This window comes from Balaenoptera borealis (assembly GCF_965194805.1).
Source record: "Balaenoptera borealis genome assembly, chromosome: X".
Lineage (NCBI taxonomy): Eukaryota > Metazoa > Chordata > Mammalia > Artiodactyla > Balaenopteridae > Balaenoptera > Balaenoptera borealis.
The window spans coordinates 111,508,455-111,529,422 of record NC_138881.1 but is presented as its reverse complement, the minus strand read 5'-3'; the positions used below and the strand labels follow the sequence as shown (position 1 = coordinate 111,529,422).

Here is a 20,968-nt window from a genome sequence, read left to right as displayed (position 1 = left end):
TCTAAAGGACAAATTGTTGTATACCTTGTGATGAGAACCAGCAGAATGAAATCTCTATTCCATTTTTTTTTTTTCAAAAATAGGTGATGAGAGCAGTGGAGAAGGAAGTGGAAGTGGATGTGAGTATCAGCAGTGCCCTTCGGAGTTTGAGTATAACGCAACTGACCACTCTGGGAAGAGTGCCAATGATAAAGCCAGCAGCGCTGGGGTCCCCGCTGGGGCCCGGCCCTACCTCCTCACTGTCTTCTGCATCTTGGCCCTGGTTATGCAGAGAGAATGGAGATAATTCTCAACCGTAGAGAAAAAGTGTTCATCATCAAAAAGTTAAAAAGGCACCGGTTATCACTTTTATACCATCCTAGTGACTTTGCTTTTTAAATGAATGGACAACAATGTACAGTTTTTACTATGCGGCCACTGGTTTAAAAGATGCTGACTTTGTCTTTTCATTCAGTTTTGTGGGAAAAGGGGACTTGTACGTAAGGTCAGTCCTGCTCCCTCAGAATCATGTTAAATGTGGCTAACAGTGTAGGTACAGAACTGTAGTTAGTTGTGCATTTGTGATTTTTATCACTCTGTTTGTTTTTTTTGTTTTGTTTTGTTTGTTTGTGGGTTTTTTTTTTTCTTCAATACGGTCTCACCTTGTTTCTTACAAGAAAACCAGGGTCCTTTCTTGGCATGTAACATGTACGTATTTCTGAAATATTAAATAGCTGTACAGAAGCAGGTTTTATTTATCATGTTATCTTATTAAAAGAAAAAGCCCAACAAGCAGTAAAATTGCCAGTTATCCCTGTTGTTTTTAGTTGCCTTATCTGGAGAGAAGAGGAGGTCATTTTTTAAATTTTTTATTAAGTTAGGACAGAATGTGAAGGCGCAAGGGGGCTTCTGAGTCACTTGTCAGGTTGTATTCAAACATCAATACAAGAAGAAGGTTACACTTCATTTATAGCTGGTGACTGGAAGAGACTGCAGACTACCCATTTTGGTTGAGTTGGATTGTATAAACTAAGATCACAGGTCCATTTCTTGAAGCCACTTATCCTTAAAGTGTAGTCCATCTAGAAGATTCCTGATGCATTCTCCCTCGAAAGATATAAGGCATGCAGGATATCCTAGTTATCACCTGTTCACACTTAGTTTGGGGGTGGGTTTGGTTTGGTTTTTTTATCCAGGCAAGTTAGCACGCCCACTGTGTGCTGGTCTTCGTGTCCACACTTGACCCTCCTTGAATTGATATCCCAACAATCTCATTTGGTCCTTCTTGTTCCAGATTTCAACCCCGGTCATATAGAGGGAGCTGTCTGGGGACTGGCCAGAACTGGGGTACAGCCTGGGCTCAGGGAGTAACTATCAACACTCAAGCAAAGTTTTCGTCCGAGCAGGTGTATTTGCGTTTGTTTTTGGATCCCAGGTTTTTTTTTAAAAAAGATTTAAGGTGTCTTATTTGAGTCTTTTTCTCTCCTAGCCCCATCTGATCGGAAGGGCAAGGGTCTTGCCATGCATGGTTCACAGCTGTGTGCTACCCTATCAGCCAAGTAGCCCACTTGGGGAGATCTGAGTGTCCAGATTGTTTTTCATGTGTTGTCGGGATTTGGCGGGGGGTGGGGAAGGAGTGGGAGTAGGTAGAGCTGAGAAGACCACATCTTAGTGGTGACCTTTAGCCACACGTCCCAGGCCAAAGAGTAAGTAAGCACTGCCTTGGCCCCTTTGGAGCCCTTTCTTTCCTTGAGTCCTTACCAAATGACAGCCCATAAAACTATGAGAATGTAACAAAATCACGTTAAAAAGAGTTCCCAGAAGTCTTCAGAAAGAATCACGCTCTGCAAGTCTCTTCCTGCTTTGACAGCCATTAAGATACCAACCAATTCCACGGAAGCTGAAACCCACAGAGAGGTTGTTTGTGTTATTGTTTAATCTTCAGTTGTAAGAGTAATTCTCTATTTTTATATTGAAACATAATTACTTGATAGCTCAGGGTCTACATTTCCTTCAACTTTTTACACCAAATTCTGTAGAATGGACAAAATGGAATATTGGGGGCTGTTGTCAACAGAGGCTTAATTTTATTAGAAGTAGCCAGTTATTTATTAAAGCATGATGTTAATAAAATAGGCATATTCTGGCTGGTGTGTATAAGTGTTTTGTTCTTTTATTTTTTAAACAAATCACAGAAGACATAAAATTGAAAAGGCGCTCCATTTATGTATGAGGAAAAATTGATTGTAAATAGCTAAGCTGCCTTGTGAGAACTTGGAAAATGTGCTGATACTTAGTAACTACCTCAGTTGTGAGGAATTTCCTTTTTAGCTTAGACTGCTATTATTTTTACTTGGTAGAAATGAATCTGGTCTCCAAAATGTGGCTCAAAGAGTTATCCCCATAGACCTTGTTAGATTGTTTTTTAATTTAAAACCTTGAACTCTGCCCAGCTGTTTTCTTTCAGTCAAGTTCTCGAAACCAATAACATTTTCCGAATTAAATATTCTTGAAGGTTCTTCTGGAGTCTAACTGATTTGTTTTCTTTCTTTGCATTTTTTTTCCTGTTACTCTTTTATTATTTAAATTGTCTCTTGCTTTTGAACTCGAATATGAAATAAACAAATCCTAGACTTTTCCATTCAGGTCTGACTGGATAACTCTTGGCTTCTAACCAGCTGGCAGGCTCACACCCCCACACCCTCCCCAAAACAGGAATAAAGGCAAGTTGAATATTTTAAAACCTAAGAGTTCAGCATATGAGGTAGAAGAAAAGCTTTGTGAGGAGAACTTACTTTTCCGAAGCCTCAGTTAATAGCACGTGAAGGGTTCGTGCTTTACAAAGTCGTTTCTCATCTGTACCTTAAGAAACAACATTTTACGACACTTAGATTTGTACTTTATTTCAAAAAGTCAGTAATTAGCACCTATGATTTTGATAAAACCATACAAACAATTGACTTAAGTTTTTGAACTTTAGTTCCTGAGTGTTAGAAACCTAACAGTTTGCAGGTAATTTTTTACGAAAATTAACAGTTAATTTTTTGAAGTAAAATTTATCATATGTGATGACAGAACCACGACAAAAATACGTATAGATGGTGCTACACAAAATTCTACTTGCCCTTTTGTGTTGGCAGACTATGTCCATTTGCATAGCTAAAAGGTAGTCAGTATGTTAATAACTGTATCTACTACAGGAAGCCTGTGTGTGTGTGTGTGTGTGTGTATGTGCGCACACGCATATGTATGTGTGTGTGTGTGTGTGTGCGCGCACTCACTCTCAAGCAAATACCAGACTACCAAATACAACTTTCTTTTTTGAAATAAAAATGCACTGAGAAGTTTCTTCCAACTTAAAGCTTAGTGGGAAAAATATAATTCGGCATTCCGTGATACATTATACTTTAAAAATTCAGTTTCCACTTTTATACTCCTAATTATTTTCTTCTAAAAATCCTTTTTATATATGTGAAAAATACCTGAAAGATAACCTGGTAATATCGGAGTTTCGAGTCCATCAGTAAGGCAAATGCCATATAATATTTGCTTGTCTAATTTAGTTTTTATGTAGGTAATACATAGACAGGGTTTAAAAAGTTTAAAAACCAAAACATGTACTATAAAGGTGCAAAGCACACGTTTCTGTCCTGTTCCTGCATCCATCTGCCCAGTTACCCCCCCACACGTTAGATAAACTTATTAGTTTTTTAATATATCTTCTCTCAAATTTGGTTCCTTTATACAAATAGAAGCAAATATGAATAGATTTTTCTTTTTTGCCTCTTTACATGAAAGGTAGCATATTATACCCAATCATCATATTTTTTTAGGTTAACTTTAAAAAGTATTGAGAGGAGGAGGAGGAGTCCCTAAAGATAATGGATTCCTGTTCTAAAGGCATGGCTTCTCCGTGCTACCACAATTTGGATTTTTACTGCATTTTGGCCCAGATTAATCTAGGTAATTTTTCAAGAAACAAACATGGAATTGACGAGAAGCAGTTTGCCGTTGTAGTGCTGTCATCCTGGAGTGCACAATTAGGATGCTCTCTGTGGTTCATTAAGCTTCATTTTTGGCACTTTATTTCCATATCGTCACCAGTGAAGAAGACATTGGCAAAAGCGATTGGGAAGATCCTCTTAGAACACAGCACATCAATACCACTCTTAATGCTTGGAAATGGTTCAGAAATGAAATGTTGTGCCCTGGAATCGACTCATATTTAATAGAATGAAGTACTCTTAATGTTTCCTCACGCCCAAATGCCTGGAAGCACCATCAACTGCCACACAGGATGGAGGTGAGAGTGTCAGGAAAATGTGTAACTAGATCGTCTGGGTTACTGCGTGATTTATCTGTCCAGCAGTAGAGGAATCATTAGGATATGCAAATGTCCACATTCAGTTTTCATGTAAGATTAAATTTTTACTCATCAATGTTTGAAGTGACTTCTAAATTTGGAATTAGAAGTTATGAGTGTCCATGTGTGGAATTAAATGCCCATTTTACTCTACTTTTGACATTTCCTAAAGAAATGTTAGGAATTCTGGAAAAAAAAAACAGGATCATTGTAAAGAACAAGGTTTTCATGTGTCAATCCTGTCAGGTTAAAGCTGATGAAAGGTGACAGGTGTGGTTAAAGAATTGAAAAGACAGCACATGTGTGTTGACCCAACATGCTTTTCTAAAGGTCTTATGGACTTTGATCAAAGTTCTCTGCACTTGTGTTTCTTAGCAGACAGAGTTGGAAGTCCTGTGTGTTTGTGTATACACACAATCATATCTACACACAGGTGTATTTGTGTATTTTCAAACACTTAATCCCGGTTAGACTCTACCCTGTCACTTATGGGCTGCCCTGCTGGTAGTGGTGTGTGCTTGGGAAATGCACACTATTTTAATAATAGCCTAAGGGAAACATAATTCGGAAGGTAAGTCTCCTGCCAAGAAAAAAAAATATACACACATGCACATATAAAATGTATTCCAGATAGAATTTCTTAGATTTACCACTGCCTGGGGTTTGCTTTTCTGCATCACCATCGACAGCCTCAAGCTGCCTATAGCCCGCTGTTCTTGGTGACTCACCACATGGGCAGTTGGTGCCAGGTTGGCCAGAAAGAAATAATCATGGTCAGCGGGTGATTTTCTGAACACGCACTAGGATCTCAACCCTCTTTCATTACATTTGCCTTTAAAGGTCTTTAGTGCCCCTGCTCTCACGTCTCTCTTAAGTGTAAAGAAAAATTGTTGTTATTCTGTTGTTGGAGTTCTGAGTACTTTGGAACGAGCTCTGGCAGCAGCAAGGAACAGTTATTTGGGCATATTTACCGTAAAAAGGAAAGTAGTTCCTTGCCGTTAATTCACCTGTAATCTCTCGACTGAGCAGCGAGGTGGGTTGAACCTGTGTGCCTGGCACAAAAGCTGGGCCACGGCAATGATCTCACACGATCCGGCAGAGTAGAAATCCTTCCATTTTGCAGATGTGTCAAATGACTGGAAGAAGCTGGGTAACTTGTCCAAGGGGTGACAGGTAAGAAATGCAAGAACCAGGTCTGGAACCGAGGTTGGTCTGCCACAAAAGCCTGTTTATCTCAAGTGGTATTTTTCCTCTGATTACCCTTTTCCCCTTATTCCACCTCCCTGAATTATCAGGAAGGGACGGGGCTTGTCAGGCTTGCTGCACGTAGAGCTTGTCCTGGTCCTGCGGAAGGGCCAGGGTAAGGGTCATGGCAGACACTGGTTGACTTGGCTGACCCGAGTTCAGGGCGAGGAGTCCAGGACCACCTGGAGACAAATCTTGATGATGCCGAGGTTTTCTAACCGCAGTGGCAGTGGCTCTTTGCTCAGCCTGATCTCAAAGCAGAAAGAGCTCGGATGATAGTGCAAGGGGACCATGTGGTCTCTACTTGCTGGTTCTTGAAGAACTGGAATTAAGTCAAGCGAACCTGTCCGTCATCTGCAGGACAGCCTCACGTGACCCTGTGTGAATGGGCTCTGGGCGTGCCCGGACAGCTGCCTTGATCTGTTGAGAAGAATACCATGGTTTACGTGGGAATATTCACACCTGCTTAATCAGCCGGAGCTTTGTGAGGATAGATGGGATAAATGGGGCCCAGTGAATAGTATCTGGGCTTCTTAAAGAGCCCTTGACAAGATTCCACCTTGAAAGTTACACCTGGGTCAGAGATTGGACACAAAGACCCGAGATAACAGGGGCTGCTCTAGCCTGGGGAGTGTAACAATAGGTTCCTCCCGCTGGGCTGGTCTTAGTGCATCTTAGGAAGGACAACATCTGAAGACAGTACATGTGCTTTAGGGTCAAGAGATTTTGACTTGCCATTTCCTACCTCGGGCAAGGGGGTGGAGGGGAGAGAACCCTGGAGTTTTGTTGGTTGTTTCCTGAACATATGTCCTAGCATGCCCATCAGACAGTATGTGCTAGAAAAATTTGGAAAGGTCCTTGACTAGAGGTATTCAGACCTTGTTGCAAGGTCCAGAGAGACGTAGTTTAAGATCAGCAGGGACCCCGAGGACTCTGCCTCCAAATGAAAGGCAAGTGATGGCCTCACTAGTCTGAGGAGAGAGGCGCTGAGAGGCAATGTGAATCACACCTCTAGAATCGGGAGTTGTGGGAAGGGTGAATTTCTAGGACTAAAGGCAAACTGCCTTCTTAGAATGTGTAAATGGTCCATTTTGAACAAAGAGGGTTTCTTCCCTTACTCGATGAGTAGTGAGTTATGTAACTGGATAAACCAAAGATGCTGTACGCTGATGATGACCAAAATCCCTGGATCCAAGAGGTGGATCAGAGTGGTATGGGGGAGGAAGGCAGCGTCTGAGGTGGCTGAGAGGGACTGGTGTTCTTCAACTTGCCCCTTGGGCCACTGGCCTCCACATAGGTCAGGGCTGGCTGGGTCCTTATGTGCCCCACATTGTGTAATTTGTCTGCTAAGTTCCCTTTTGGAGAACTGTACAAGCAAACGAATTTGCAAGTCCTTGTCATATTGAAACAGACTCCAAAGATGAAATACCTAGAGAGGCCAGCTATTGGTGGGCAGAGGTCTCTAATGGCTCTGGATATGTGGGCCTCCAAAATCACATGGGATTTGGGGCAGTAATCTGATCTATGACACGTCTGGCCTTGGTTTCTGCACGGGAGGACAAGAGGGAGGATGGAAGTCAGATGGGGTCCTTACCGTCAGGAAGCCACTGGGGAGAAACGGGGATGTGGGACTAACTGATCTGGGGATGGTAGTGTGATAGGTATGGGTAGTGAGGCGGCAGAAAGGAAATGTGTGTAAAACGCAGAGGCGATGCATTTGCTAGTATGGGACTAGGGAAGGGGGGGGAGTGTCAATACGAAGCTCTCAAAAGCCAGGCAAAGCAATTGAAAATTCAAGGGGGGCACAATCTAACGCAAATTATTGAATAGGACTTGACCCGATGCCCAGGGTGTATAAAGAAGATGAACTAAGTATGGGGTCGTCCTTGGGCTTGACAACGTGCTCAACACTGTACTCTACAGCCTAAAGCGCTCAGCTCCCTTCATAACCCCGTACACTCTAGCCTCTCCCAAACGATCTTGACTTGGAACTTACTGGTGAAGACAGCCCAGTTCCACCCAAGGAGTACTTTTTGGACATCCAGACTCAGAATGCAGTCAGACACGTTAAAAGCGCTCCTCCCGGCCTCCCAGCCCATCACACCCTGGCATGCCAGCCACCCACACGCACACGTCTTCTCCATTTCTTTGGGCACTGCTTCCAGCTCACCTGCATGCCTCTGCCCACACAGCCCTCCAGAGCTCCAAGGCATCTTAGGCCACACCCTTCCGCTCTGGCCTCCCGGCTCTGCAGAGAAACACAGAGAAGGATCCTTGGAGTCTGGTTCCCCAGACACCATCCTGCGGGGACCTGGGATTGCAAGGGAGTGGGGGAACCTCTCCAAGCATTAGACGGCCAGCTAGGGGGATGAACGGGCCAAATATCCATCAGGTTAAGGAGAAGCCCTGCCTGCTTGCCTCCTGCCGTCCCAGGTGGCTTGTGCCGTTTTGCCCCTTGGTTGATCACAGTTTGAAAACTGCAAAGCTTGACTTCTTGCTGGGCTTTTCTCTTTTAGACTTGAGGAGCTGGGAAACAGGTTGGGGCCTTGGCAGGAAGGAGCTCCAGCTGCAGGGACTCTAAGATCTTGGCCCCATCTGCCCTCATGGCGCCCTCTCTGTGGGCTGCGCACCGTCCGCATTTAGAATGGAGCTAGCCTGGACACCGACCCTTGCCGAGTGATAGCAGGAAAGCTGCATTTAGATCAAAGCCTTAGGCTGAGGTTTTCTAGAAAATGAGCAGATGGGAGTGTGAAGCCTGCTTCTTGCTGGCAAGAAAATATTCTAACTCTCTAATGATGACATATTCTGATCTGAGGGTTCAAACCGGGAGAAGCTCCAAAGGGTCCCTTTACCCCTCCACCCTGACCTTTCACTGTTCTCCATCCCTAAAATACACCTCTTTCTACTCTTCTCTACCAGAGCCCCTAGAGGAGAATTCCACACACTAAGCCTTTTACCCAGGAGGCAGGCAAGCAGGACCCTCAGGCGAGCACCTCTCCAGCCTCTTGATTACCCACCCCCACCCCACCTCTCTCCACCGTTCTCCCCCATTTCCCGCCAGACTCTGAGTTCCTGGGGAGTTGCCATCTCCTTTGTAAAGAAAGGTTTTTCTCTCCGGGTCACACAATGAAGCTGCACCAGCTCCTCTGATTCCAGAGTTGACAGGGAGAAAGGAGAAAGCTATGCAGAAGTGTTTCCCAGGATCAAATTCCCATCTGTATCTCCCCAAAGAATCCAAAGTGGTCTTGGAAGACCAGTATTGGAGGGAACGGGTGATTCTGAGTAATCCCCTTGTCTGTCTTTCCTGTAATCTTCTGGCCCAGACCACATGGATTAAAAGAGTGGTTTCGCCACATCTCTATAAGACATTGAGAGGACGAGATCCGATCGAAGACTGTGGTATTAGTTAAGACACTCGTGGCTACAAGTAAGGATAAATCCAACTCAAGATGATTTAAACAACAAGGGATTTATCATCTCACATAACAAGACGCCGCGATGTAGGGAAGCTCCAGGGATGGTTACGTCTCAACGTTATTATGAAGGGTCCAGAGCCTTTCCATCTTTCAACTTTGCCAACTTCAGTATGTTGGATAGCTTTGCTCATTGTTGAAAGATGGTTGTAAAACTTCAATAAAGCTGAAAAAAAAAAGATGGCAGTCACAGTTGTAGTAATAATACATCTTCACACGCAACTTCCTGCTGGTAGCAATGAGACTCTTTTTTTTATTCTCAAGTCTCCTTTGAAGAGCTAATACCCTCATCCAGCAGACATCCCCTCACCTCTCATTGCCTAGAATCAGCTCACATGCCCTGAGCTGTTGAGTATGAAGGCTAACCAAGATTCATGCCCTGGGCGGAGGCCAGTCTTACCTGAAAGACGTGGCTACAGGGAGGAGGTTGAACACTACCCCGAAAAATTAGGGGGTGATCGGCAAGGAAGAAGGGAGGAACATCTATTGGGTAGGTGAACAACTGGGTTGACTACACCTGTGCACTACCAGAGGGCAGCACCAGTAGGCCTATAGGGCACTCTTGCTGCATCTGGGGTGGGGAAGTGCATTAGGCATCAGCAACTTTGGCAGGGATAGACAACTTCATTGAGCTTCCCAGAATGTAGAGCTACACAGAAAGAAATTCATCACCTTCTAGACATACCAGCTCAACTCAATTCCCACGGTCTCTTCAAGGACATCCAGGTCAATCTTGAATCTTTAGCGATTGGTTGTCCTCTACAGTAGTCCTGCCAAGTGGTTGCCCAAACACTGCTTGAACACCTCCAGTGGCGGGGATCTCACCACTTAACAAGTAATGTTATCTCTAGGGAGCTCTAAATATTAGAAAGCATTTTCTGCCGACTCCAAAGTGTCCACACATGTACTGTTTGCTCAGTGATTAGGTGGCAGAGACTTTGAAGTTGCTTTCTGTCAGTGTTTACTGGAAATGGAAGTTTTCAGATGTTTCTAACTAAAATTTCCTTGCAACTTCATATGTGTTGCCAAGAGATACTTAAAAAAATAAACAACCGAATAACTCTGGGAAAATTTTGGCTTGTCTTCATTAAGATCTGTAAATATTTTTCATAATTCAAACCCATTTTGGGTTTGACTGGTTTAAATTTTAACAAGAGATTAGACCATAGCATAACCTAATAACTAACATTTTGGGGGAAAATGTTTTAAGGAAATTCATTGAAGTATTAGCTTTGAAAGTAGTCATTGTATATGAGTCCCACATTGCTCCTTCCTCGGTTAGATTGGAGAAGCCTAGCTGAACTCCTGGCTGTCCCTGTGGGAAGAGGAGATCATTTCCCTTGGTGCCACCTTCACGCAGTGTAGGATGGTGTATTTGCTGTGTTCACATGAATCCAGATGAATGGGGAATAACCATGGCTCCTGCCTTGGCCATGACTGTTCAAGGGCTTGGTAGCATTGATTGCTGTGCTGCAGTGGGTAGGGGTTGGGGACAATGTCCCGGGGAGAGTCTAGGCTAGAGATTAAGGGACGTTTTGTCCCCCAGTGACTGTTCTTCTCTGACTACATGGATCACCACTGCCTAACCAGACCAAAAGTAGTTGTCCAGGCTCACCAGGATAATGGATTCTAGCCAATTGTTCTCAAATCTCAGTACGATGCTATGGAAAGATTTTCTCTATGTCCAGCTGGGAAAACTGCCCATAAGTATGCTTGCATTGTCAGAGACATGATATCACATTTTTTTGAATTGAAGTATAGTTGGTCTACTGTAATATTATGTTACAGGTGTACAATATAGTGGTTTACAATTTTTTAAAGTTATACACCATTTATAGTTATTATAAAATATTGGCTATATTCCCCATGTTGCACAATATATACTTGTAGCTTATTTTATACCTAATAGTTTGTACCTCTTTATCCCCTCCCCGTTTTTTGCCCCTCCTCCCTTCCTCACCCCACTGGTCACCACTAGTTTGTTCTCTATATCTGTGAGTCTTCTTTTTTATTATATTCACTAGTTTGTAGTATTTTTCAGATCTCACATATAAGTGACCTCATACAGTATTTGTCTTTCTCTGTCTGATTTATTTCACTTAGCATAATGCCCTCCCAGTCCATCCATGTTGTTGCAAATGGCAAAATTTCATTCTTCTTCATGGCTGAGTAGTATTCCATTGTGTGTGTGTGTGTGTGTGTGTGTGTGTGTGTGTGTGTGTATGTATGTATATACCACATCTTCTTTATCCAGTCATCTGTTGATGGACACTTAGGTTGTTTCCATGTCTTGGCGATTGTAAATAATGCTGCTATGAACATTGGGGTGCATGTATCTTTTCAAATTGGAGTTGATTCCATCTATAATGTTACCCCCTCTTTTCACCATCCTCCTGATTCGTGTTCCTTCCCCCACCACCAACTCTGAAGCCTCTATCCTTGCAGCAGCCCTACTCCTCCCTTCCACCTCCCTTTTTTGGGTCTGGCCACCCCATGTTCAGACATGGGCTTTGGATTTGGTTTTGGCTTTGTGGAAATACGGTTAAGGCAGATTCATTCTTCTCTAACAGTGGCCAAGAGTCTGACATAGCCTGTGGAACCAACCTTCAGAAAATTGTTCCCAATTCCCAATAGTCATACTTGGCCATTCTTCTCCTTTAACAGACGTGCCCTCATTTTTCCAGTGGTGTCTCTTTAGGCTGTTCCCTCAAGAGGTTATCTACTCACTGCTCCTGTGACTCACTAGGGAGTGTTGTCCCAGCCTGTGGCACACTTGGAGTCCCCCCCACTTTGGGGCACATCTCCTGACTCTGATGATGGATATAATTTTTTTAATAGCCAGAAGTTAGTAAAGGCCAAGTCTCACGCACTGGACACAGTGTTCTGTCACTAACCAGATCCTTCTGCAGATTATATAGATGCCAAGGAAGCCAAGTTCTCGTGGGGTGCCCTCAGTCTCAAGGTAAGTAAGTTTGCTCGAAAACGAGATGTGATTATGAAAGAAGGAGAGAGATTTTCTCGCTCGACTCAGAAGTGGGTTCTGAAGGCAGTTCACGTGAACAGTGCTTCAAATCTGTACTTGGGAGGAGGAGCCAGCATGCTTGGAAGTGCAAGTCCTGCTCTTTTGTTAAAAGTCACCTATTTCATGACTGCATGGACTCATGGTGGGCTGGTGTGAGGCTGCATCAAGAGGTCCTATCAGTTTGGTGGTCTTATCCAGCTTCCTTCAACGTTGGCCTTTGTCATCTTGTCACCCATGACCTGCTTCTCCAGCAGCCATCACTGGCATGATCAGTGCTCAGACCCATCGGAGCCTCAATCTCCCACAGACAAATTCTGAAACTGGAAAAAAAAACTGAGGAAAGCCACGTTTGTCCCAGGCCCCCTCAGCCTCCCAGGTATCAGTCTCTTCCTACCCTAGAGGCTCGGATGGTCTGCTTTCCCTCCTGGAGCATCTGCATTTTGACAGGGAGCAACGTCTTCAGCCGAAGCAATGACATCGTCATTGAGGGATTTGAGGAGAGGGCGGCGAGGAAGGGCAGGGCGTGGGAGGCTGCTTCCAAGTTTCCCAAATCACTCATTAGCTCCGAAAAACACCAGCCACTGGACTGTTTCACATCCTCAAGAGAACGTGCCACCAAGATGGTCTCCAGAACCTTGTCATGACTGGCCAAGAGGAAGATGGTTTCCATTTAGTCTATGCTTTCGGCTGCTTCCCCGAGGGAAGGCCTGGCCCATCCTACTCACTGTTTTTATAACAGGCAGGAGCCTGTCTGGCGATGCGGCCAGACTTGTCGGGTGGCTACGTGGATTGCAGATAAGCTGAGTGAGGGCTCAGGGTGGAAGGCACCATGAGTGGATACCCGCCAGACCACCACGGCGCAGGCAGGCTGATTATGCAGGCGGATCCCTGCTCTGGAGGGGGCTGGGCTGTTGGGGAGCTGGAGGCTGGCTCGGCAGTCCACCTAATTTGAGACCTAAGTACAAATGTGTGTTTGGTAATGGAGACGCTCATATTGAAAACAGGTGGTGTTTGGGTTTTTGCCTACTCTTGAAAATGGATTGTCTGAGGCCCACAGTGCATTTCTGGCTCCAAAGTCTCAGCCCGTTGTGGGTTTGGAGCTCCACTAAGGATGAGGCCTGCTTGAGCCTCTGTTCTGAAGGGGGCTCCTTGAGGGTCAACAAGGATATGGGGCTGTCGTTGAGTTGCAGACCTTGCCTCACAATGACGAGCAGGGGAGAAAAATGAAGGCCGCTGATCCAAGCAGCAGGCATCATGGAAGCACATGGGAGAGAGAAAGCTGCAGCTGACATGCTAATACAAGGCATGACACATACAGAAAATGATAGAAATAGAAGGTAACGCAACTGCCAACCAAGCAGTATGGACTAGGGTTTTCCAGACTGTTCTCTCAAAGCTTGCTATAGTGCATTGGAGGTATTTCATAAGTAGGGTTGATTCATTGGTGCATTCCTTGATGCGTTTATTTATTCATTCCATAAACTCTTCTTCCATGGAGAGAGAGGTCAGTCACGTAAGAGTGTGTGTGTGTGTGTGTGTGTGTGTGTGTGTGTGTGTATGTGTGTGTAAGTGAGGGCTCCTGGTTATTATTTAAATAATGCATTTCCTTTCTTTGCTCTCTGCAAACCGTACCCTCATCTTCATCCTGTAGTGTGCTTATTTTCAAGTGCAGTCAAGAATAAGTCAGAAAGTGATCTGTCCATGTGTTGCTACCTAGAAACAGAAAGTTTATTCCATCTGTAGGCCCAGTCATCCATAATAGTCTCTACTGCATGTCATCTCATTTTTAATATTTTACCATTTTTTTTAAAGAGAAACAACACCCACCACTGTATATTGGTTACAACCGATCAATGTAGGGCTTAATTGGAGTTTTTGTGGGTTGGTGCAGTTGGTGTGCTGGTCCCATGTATGTGGACGTAGAGCTCAGACAGGTTGAAAGGGGGGCACAGTGGGACGCCCGCCACCACCAACCCGCTCTGCAAACTGTCTTTGGATCAGAAGGACCGCTACGTGTAGGTAATGCTTGGGTGTTTGAATGGGACTTCGAAAGTTTCTACCTGCTCTACAGGTCAGTGTTTTGAAGACAACTCAATGGAATACATTAGTTCTACACAGTTGGGAAAGGGTAGCCAAGGGCTTGAGCGTGGCCCTTATTGTTAACATCACTTTTGATTGTGGCTTATATTAAAAGACTACGAATAACCCCCCCCCAAAAAAAAAAGAAAAGAAAAAACCTACAAATACAATGAATAAATTTACTGTGAGATTTTCAATATGTTGGGCCACATTTGGCCATCTGTGGAATTACTGGGAAAATTACCTGCAAGATTTTACATACTTACTGGTCTCAAATACTTACTGGAAGGCAACAAATACAGAATCATCGACGTATGCAAATCCTGACAAATTTGCAGGCGGGAATCTGCTGGGTGTTCAGCAGCGAGCTAGGTGATTCTCTGAATTCAGTTCCCAAACTGGGAAGTTCAACCTTAGTACTTTGTTTCATGTGAAAATATGGGCAAACTTGGCGTGGCTTTCTGGTTCCCATAGAAATGCCCTGGAGCTTTTCTGCCTCTGCAGTCTGTGGGTCTGAGCCTCAAGTTGGACGGCATGGCAGTGTTGCCAAAGGGGATGTGAGATTGGAGGCCATTTAGTTTATGAACATTTGGGGGTCTTAAACCCTCATGAAACTGAATGGGTCTTTTTAATTTTGTTGCTGAGTTAGTGGGGTAATTGCTTCAAATTCCATTTTGTTCTGGCTGGGACCTCATGCTCTTGTTTTTGTTTCTTGAGGACTGTACTTGATTTTCTCACTTGAATACTGTAAATGTGCTGTCCGCAGTGCCCCTAGGGGACCCATTCTCTGGCCATGTTCTCTGATAACTGGTAAACAACTAAAAAGTCCTGCTCCTCTTCAGTGACTGAATGGAGGGGGAGTGGAGAATTTGGATCCCGGTCATGAATCTTTCAGTGGACTCTCCTGTGAAGCCCACCCAAACTGGTTCCTGGAGGACACCTCCTTGTTAAGGAGACACCACAGATCTGAAGGTAGTCTGCCCTGGATGTGACCAGAGGGAGGAAAAATGGGAGGTGGGAGGTGCTTCATATACCCTTTAGGAAGATTTCTCTCTGCATATATGTGTGTGTAAAAATATACATTGTGATGTTGCTTTCTCTGGCATGAACTCACCAAAGTTAACCTAATTAATGAACTTAGAGACCATTCGAAACCTTTTCTGGTTTCTTTATGCTATGCTGAAATCCACGTATAATTAGCCATTCATTTTTAAATCCAGGAGAAATTAGTCATATTTGTAGGTGAAAATGTCGAGAAATAAAGAGGAAAGGGAGAGGGTAGAAAAAGATCACGTACAGGCACAGTACATGTGTTTCAAATTTTTTTTTTTCCTGAGACTCTGAAAAGAGAAATGAAGTTTTGCATTTACCAAGTCTATTAGGTTTTCTGATTTCAGAACAGGATAAACTGGGTTTTTCCTTCCCAGTTGTAAGCTAGAATTGAAATTGAGGCCAACTTCGTCTTCTTGGACTTAGAAAGTATTTTCCAGGCAGAGTATTTTAAGGCACAACTTTTCTCGTAACTGATCAGTATATACAAAAATGTTTGAACAAATGCCTTCTTCATTCCATGGAAAATAAGGTGCTGATAAGATACAGGAATAAAAATGTAACCACCTGTTCAATAAAGAGTTCCACTGGGGAAAGAGAGGGGAGGAGAATCTGTGTGTCCCTGTGTCCTCAGCCCAAGGACTTTCCTAGTCCGAATGACCTAAGTTGTTACTAAAAGAAAAGTGGGTGAGTCCCAACCAATATATTCATAAAGTTTGCTGCTTTCTTAGAAAGAAGTTGCAACCAAGCGTTGGGCAATGCTCCTTGGGCATTTTTCATGGGCTAGTTTGCGAAAGTCAAGTGAATCTTCTTTGACAAGTGCTGTGTGGGCCAAAGCTTCAAGGAGATTTATCAAAGTCATTGAAGTAGCTTCTACAACAAAGGAGGGATGTAATATCTAAGTTGTGTAAACCTAGGCCATTCGGGCTGGGAGGCAGCTGAAGGTGAGGCTATTTTAGCGGAGCCAGCATTTCGAATTCACTCTTCCTTTGTCCTCCTTGGCCTACCTTCTCAGTAATGGATTTGTCAACGACAGGATTGACCTAACCAATTTCCTGACAGCAACGCCTTGTTGTCGAGCAAACAATTAGAGTAAGAATGTTGAGATTTGTGCTCAAATTGTATTTTGTTACACCGACTTCCTTCAGACCTCAAGTGAGTATGGTATGGAGAGCTTTAACATGAAATGATCTCTATGAAGAATTTCATTTTCCCAGGATCTTTGAAGGAAATGGATACTGATCCGCTATTGTTTTCTCCCAGGGCTTACCTGGAGGGAGAACAGAGGGGCTATAGACGTGTGTGCTCCTCTCTTTCTTTGGGGGAGAGATCAAGCAGATAAGAGCGAGGGATCTTCAACCAGCAGGGACTCCCCTTCAGAGGAGGAATGTGAACAGGTCAATTCTTCCAGCTCTTGATGGGTTTGGGTTAGGAGTTTGTGTGTATTTATGTGTGTAGAATTGGACACGCTAGGCCTGTCAGCTTGGGCTCATAAACAAATATGATCAAGGGTCTCTCTTTACTTGATCTTTCCTTGACAAAGAATGTACATCCGCACAGGGCTGGAGGGTCCCACTCTTCCCTGCAGCCCGATGTCGCCATCAATCGATTCCCTGCGTAGAGGTAACGTACCAGGTGCAAACCTCCTTAAATGTTATCATCCAGCCCGCATTTCACCATTTTGTTGATGAGACTATCATGGAAGACGATACAGTTTAGAACACACAGAGGATCAGCAGAGCTTAGAACGTGCAGGTAAGGAAGAGTACTTATTGGACCAGAAAATCTGGAGCAGGGGCTTCACTGTTTTGTAAGTGAGGAAGGAATTAAAAGTCAGCATCAGGTGCTGGCTTCCAATATACTAAAATTGGAACGATACAGAGAAGATTAGCATGGCCCCTGTGCAAGGATGACATGCAAATTCGTGAAGCGTTCCATATTTTTGAATGGACTTGAGGACACGGGGAGGGGGAAGGGTAAGCTGGGACGAAGTGAGACAGTGGCATGGACATATATACACTACCAAATGTAAAATAGATAGCTAGTGGGAAGCAGCCGCATAGCACAGGGAGATCAGCTCGGTGCTTTGTGACCGCCTAGAGGGGTGGGATAGGGAGGGTGGGAGGGAGGGAGACGCAAGAGGGAAGAGATATGGGAATATATGTGTATGTATAGCTGATTCACTTTGTTATACAGCAGAAACTAACACAGCATTGTAAAGCAATTATACTCCAATAAAGATGTTAAAAAACCCCAAAAAGTCAGCATCAGAAACGCACCCTAAGCTATTCTAGGTTGTTGGTTTCATTTTTGTTTGAGGACACCGTTGCAAAATATAACCCAGGCTGTAGGTTCAGTCACTCTCAGTACTTTCCCCGATCTTCGTGCTGTCCTGTATTTCACACCTCCCGCAGGCGTTGTTATAGAAGCAGGAGCACTATGGCCTTCCTGCTTCCCGTCATCAAACATCGCTCTTTGACTGGAGCTGCTCAGAGGTTTTCCTCTTTAACATTTTCAAGCCCAATAGTGTGTGGGTTCCACATTCTTTTCTAAATATGCAAAAGCCACCTGTTTGGGAATGTGGTCCAGAATATTGCCGGGGCTCAGCGTCAGGCTCACTGCTTTGCAGTTTCCGGAATCCACCCATATGTGTGTCTATGTTTAGCTGCCGCCATCAACATTTTCCATCTCTTACATGTTTAGCCAACTTTTGTGTGGGCTGTAGCTTTGACCTTGCAGCGAAGTTCTAAGCGTGTATGGGACCAAAATAAATAATTAAAAGATCATCTGTTCACCGCAGCCGGCAACCTCCTGAACCTGTTTCACGTCAGCTATGGCTGGGACCTGAGCCAGGCGTACTAGAGGGGCAAGGAGCTCCTCTCAGTGGCTGTGGGTGGCTGAGGGTCTTGTACCTGCAACTTGGGTCTTTGCCCCCCGGCAGAAACGCTCCCTCACAGATGCGCGGCAGGGCCCCATCCACTCTGGGAGGGCTGCAGGCGACGTGATGGGGACTGGTCATAGATGCCTGGACCACAGCATTCTAGAAAAAGCCCAACCTTCCACCTGCTTGAGTGGGACAGAGACTGGCAACAGAGGCTATTTCTGGGAGATCCAGAAGGGGAAGGAACTCACGTGGCGTAGATTGTTCTTGTTTAATAATTTCCTCCATAAAACCTGCTTCAAATGAACAGCCAGGACAGATTAGCGAGGAGATGTGACAAAAGTGGAGCCTTTGAGGGCAGGGGTTATGCTGAGAAGGGACTGAGGAAAACCCCATGACGATGCAATTCTCAGCTCATTTCCTTTGCTCTGCACAGGGATGGTCATATGTTAGCATCTGGTGCAATATCCCCTGTTAAAGGAGCAGAGTGGGAAAGCGTGTCATAGAGCAAGCCCTGGATGGTCAGCTCCACGAGGGAGGGCCCAGGTCTGCCTTGTTCGGGCACTTATTCCAGAACAATGCCTAGAACAATGCCTGACATGGAGTAGGAGATCAAGAATTTTTCGTTTAAATCCATGACAATACATAGTATCATGATGTAGTTTAAAGAACAAAACAAGAGGGCTTCCCTGGTGGCGCAGTGGTTGAGAGTCTGCCTGCCAATGCAGGGGACACGGGTTCGAGCCCTGGTCTGGGAGGATCCCACATGCCGCGGAGCAACTAGGCCCGTGAGCCACAACTACTGAGCCTGCGCGTCTGGAGCCTGTGCTCCGCAACAAGAGAGGCCGCGACAGTGAGAGGCCCGCGCACCGTGATGAAGAGTGGCCCCCGCTCGCCGCAACTAGAGAAAGCCCTCGCACAGAAACGAAGACCCAACACAGCCATAAATAAATAAATAAAAATAAAATAAAATTAAAAAAAGAGGAAACATTTAAAAAAAAACAAGAACAAAAAATTAATAAATTCATTGGTCCCCTTTGAGGATGTTAGGTAACTAAATCATCTGAAAAGTGGTGAATAGGAGGAAAGAATCAAGCATTTATCTTCCTTTCCTACGTAAACCATACCCCAGGGGAACCAAATATATTATGAGGCGAAGATTCATTTTACTGAAAGCATTCCAGCTAATAAATGAAGAGAGACTGACAGAATTGGGGTGTCAAGATTTTGCATCCACTAATAAATCAATGGGTCCAGGCCTTGATCATCGGTCGCATTAACATCATGAGAAGAGTGACAAGCAGACAATGCGTGCTTCCTGATGACCTACACGCCACCATTTATGAAGGAATAGGCCAAAAGAATCAAACCTGAACCTGATCAAGCTTCTGATTCTAACTTCCAATTGACAGGAAATCTAGGGAACAAAGCAGTATGTTGCCATGAGTAAAAGCCAGACTGTGGGAAACTGGAAAAGACAAACGCTAAAGGAAAAAAGGAGAGAAAGAAAGAGACGAAAGGGGGACCTGAGCAATTTTAAAAGGCTTAAGAAATGTATTGATTAATTGCAACGAATGAATTGGAGGTTGATCCTGATTTGAACAAATAAATTGTTTTTAAATGTTTTTAAGGGAATTCCCTAGCAGTCCAGTGGTTAGGACTCGGCGCTTTCACTGCTGAGGGCTCGGGTTCGATCCCTGGTCGGGGAACTAAGATCCTACAAGCCGGGCGGCACGGCCAGAAAGAAAGAAAGAAAGAAAAAGAAAAGAAAATATAAATCAAATGTTTCTTAAAAGAGAGAAGTATTTGTTGATGGATGAACGGTGGCGAGTTGAAGGGGAAGGCTGCAGCTTGACAAGCCTGTCTGTGCTCAGGGACTAGCTCAAGCCACGAGGCAGCGGGACTAATTTTAGTTCCCACCTGCTGGTGGAAACAGGGCTCTGAAGATTCTGCCAGGCTTGATTGGAATTATGCTCCATTTCAAAGCTGTAAAAAACAGATGCGAAGCTTCAAGCGAGCAGAGACCACATCTACCTTATTCAGTGTCTTCCAAGTGCCTAGGAGCCACGAGAAGCACACGGTAAGTGCTCTGATGTGTTTGCTGAGCTGGGAGAGCTGGATTCACATCCTGCCTGCGCCACTAACTTGCTGTGAGATAGCTAGGCAAATTATTGCTCCTTCTCTGGGCTTCTGTTTCTTCACACGTACAAAGGAGGAACTGGGCTTATTGCTAGCGAAAAGCCCTTCCACTTCACAGATTCTGTGATTAGAGAAGACGCACTTCATTTCCCAGAAATGTGACCGAGCTTAGCCCTAGATCAACCTGTGGGAATTATTTCAGTGCCACGAACACCATGACACTTCCTGCGTTACACCAGCAAACGTCCTCCTTGACCACAGGAGAAAGACCACTGCTTTTGTCTGACGGTTGTGCGCTCATGGGACTTGGGTTTTCTTGTGAGTTTCCAGTTTGCTTTATGTTCACAGGAAAGGGGCCACATTGACCCAGAAGCATTTCAGTTTGTCTCCCCCCAGGGAGCCAGCTGAGTGAATGTCAAAGGCCCACCTGCCCGGGTGGTGTGAGCTGGCTAGAGCCCATTTAACCAAAGGGCGGCCCTTCAGAGTTTCCAGAACGGCTGAACAGCTGAGCAGGTTCTTTCTGACCCAGGGAGCATGCTCACAGGGGTTTCCTTATGTGAGCCTTAAGGTAAGTCCGACTCTGTACCCAGAAGCAGCTCCCTGGGTCTCCAAGCAAAGGAACTCCCAAGGAAGAGAGAGGACCCCAAAGGCCTGAATGGAGGGCTGGAAACAACTTCAGTTCCTCCCCCACCTCACCCCCCAACCAGGACCCAGCTCCCAGCTCCTGTTTATTCATG

General features: G+C 44.7%; 1 protein-coding gene and 1 pseudogene across 2 annotated transcripts in view; one reads left to right on the top strand and one right to left on the bottom strand.

Moving 5' to 3' along the window:
- The window catches only part of GPC4 (glypican 4), a 109,319-nt gene extending 106,822 nt beyond the window's left edge, over positions 1–2,497 (top strand). The window contains exon 9 of the mRNA XM_082377896.1: positions 84–2,497. Within this exon, the coding sequence (XP_082234022.1) occupies positions 84–286 (203 nt within the window). The 3' untranslated portion in view covers positions 287–2,497. The remainder of the gene's footprint in view (positions 1–83) is intronic.
- LOC309621046 (cytochrome c oxidase subunit 7B, mitochondrial pseudogene) overlaps positions 1–20,968 on the bottom strand; it is a 576,424-nt pseudogene that overhangs the window by 339,698 nt on the left and 215,758 nt on the right. The gene's annotated exons all lie outside the window — the stretch shown is intronic.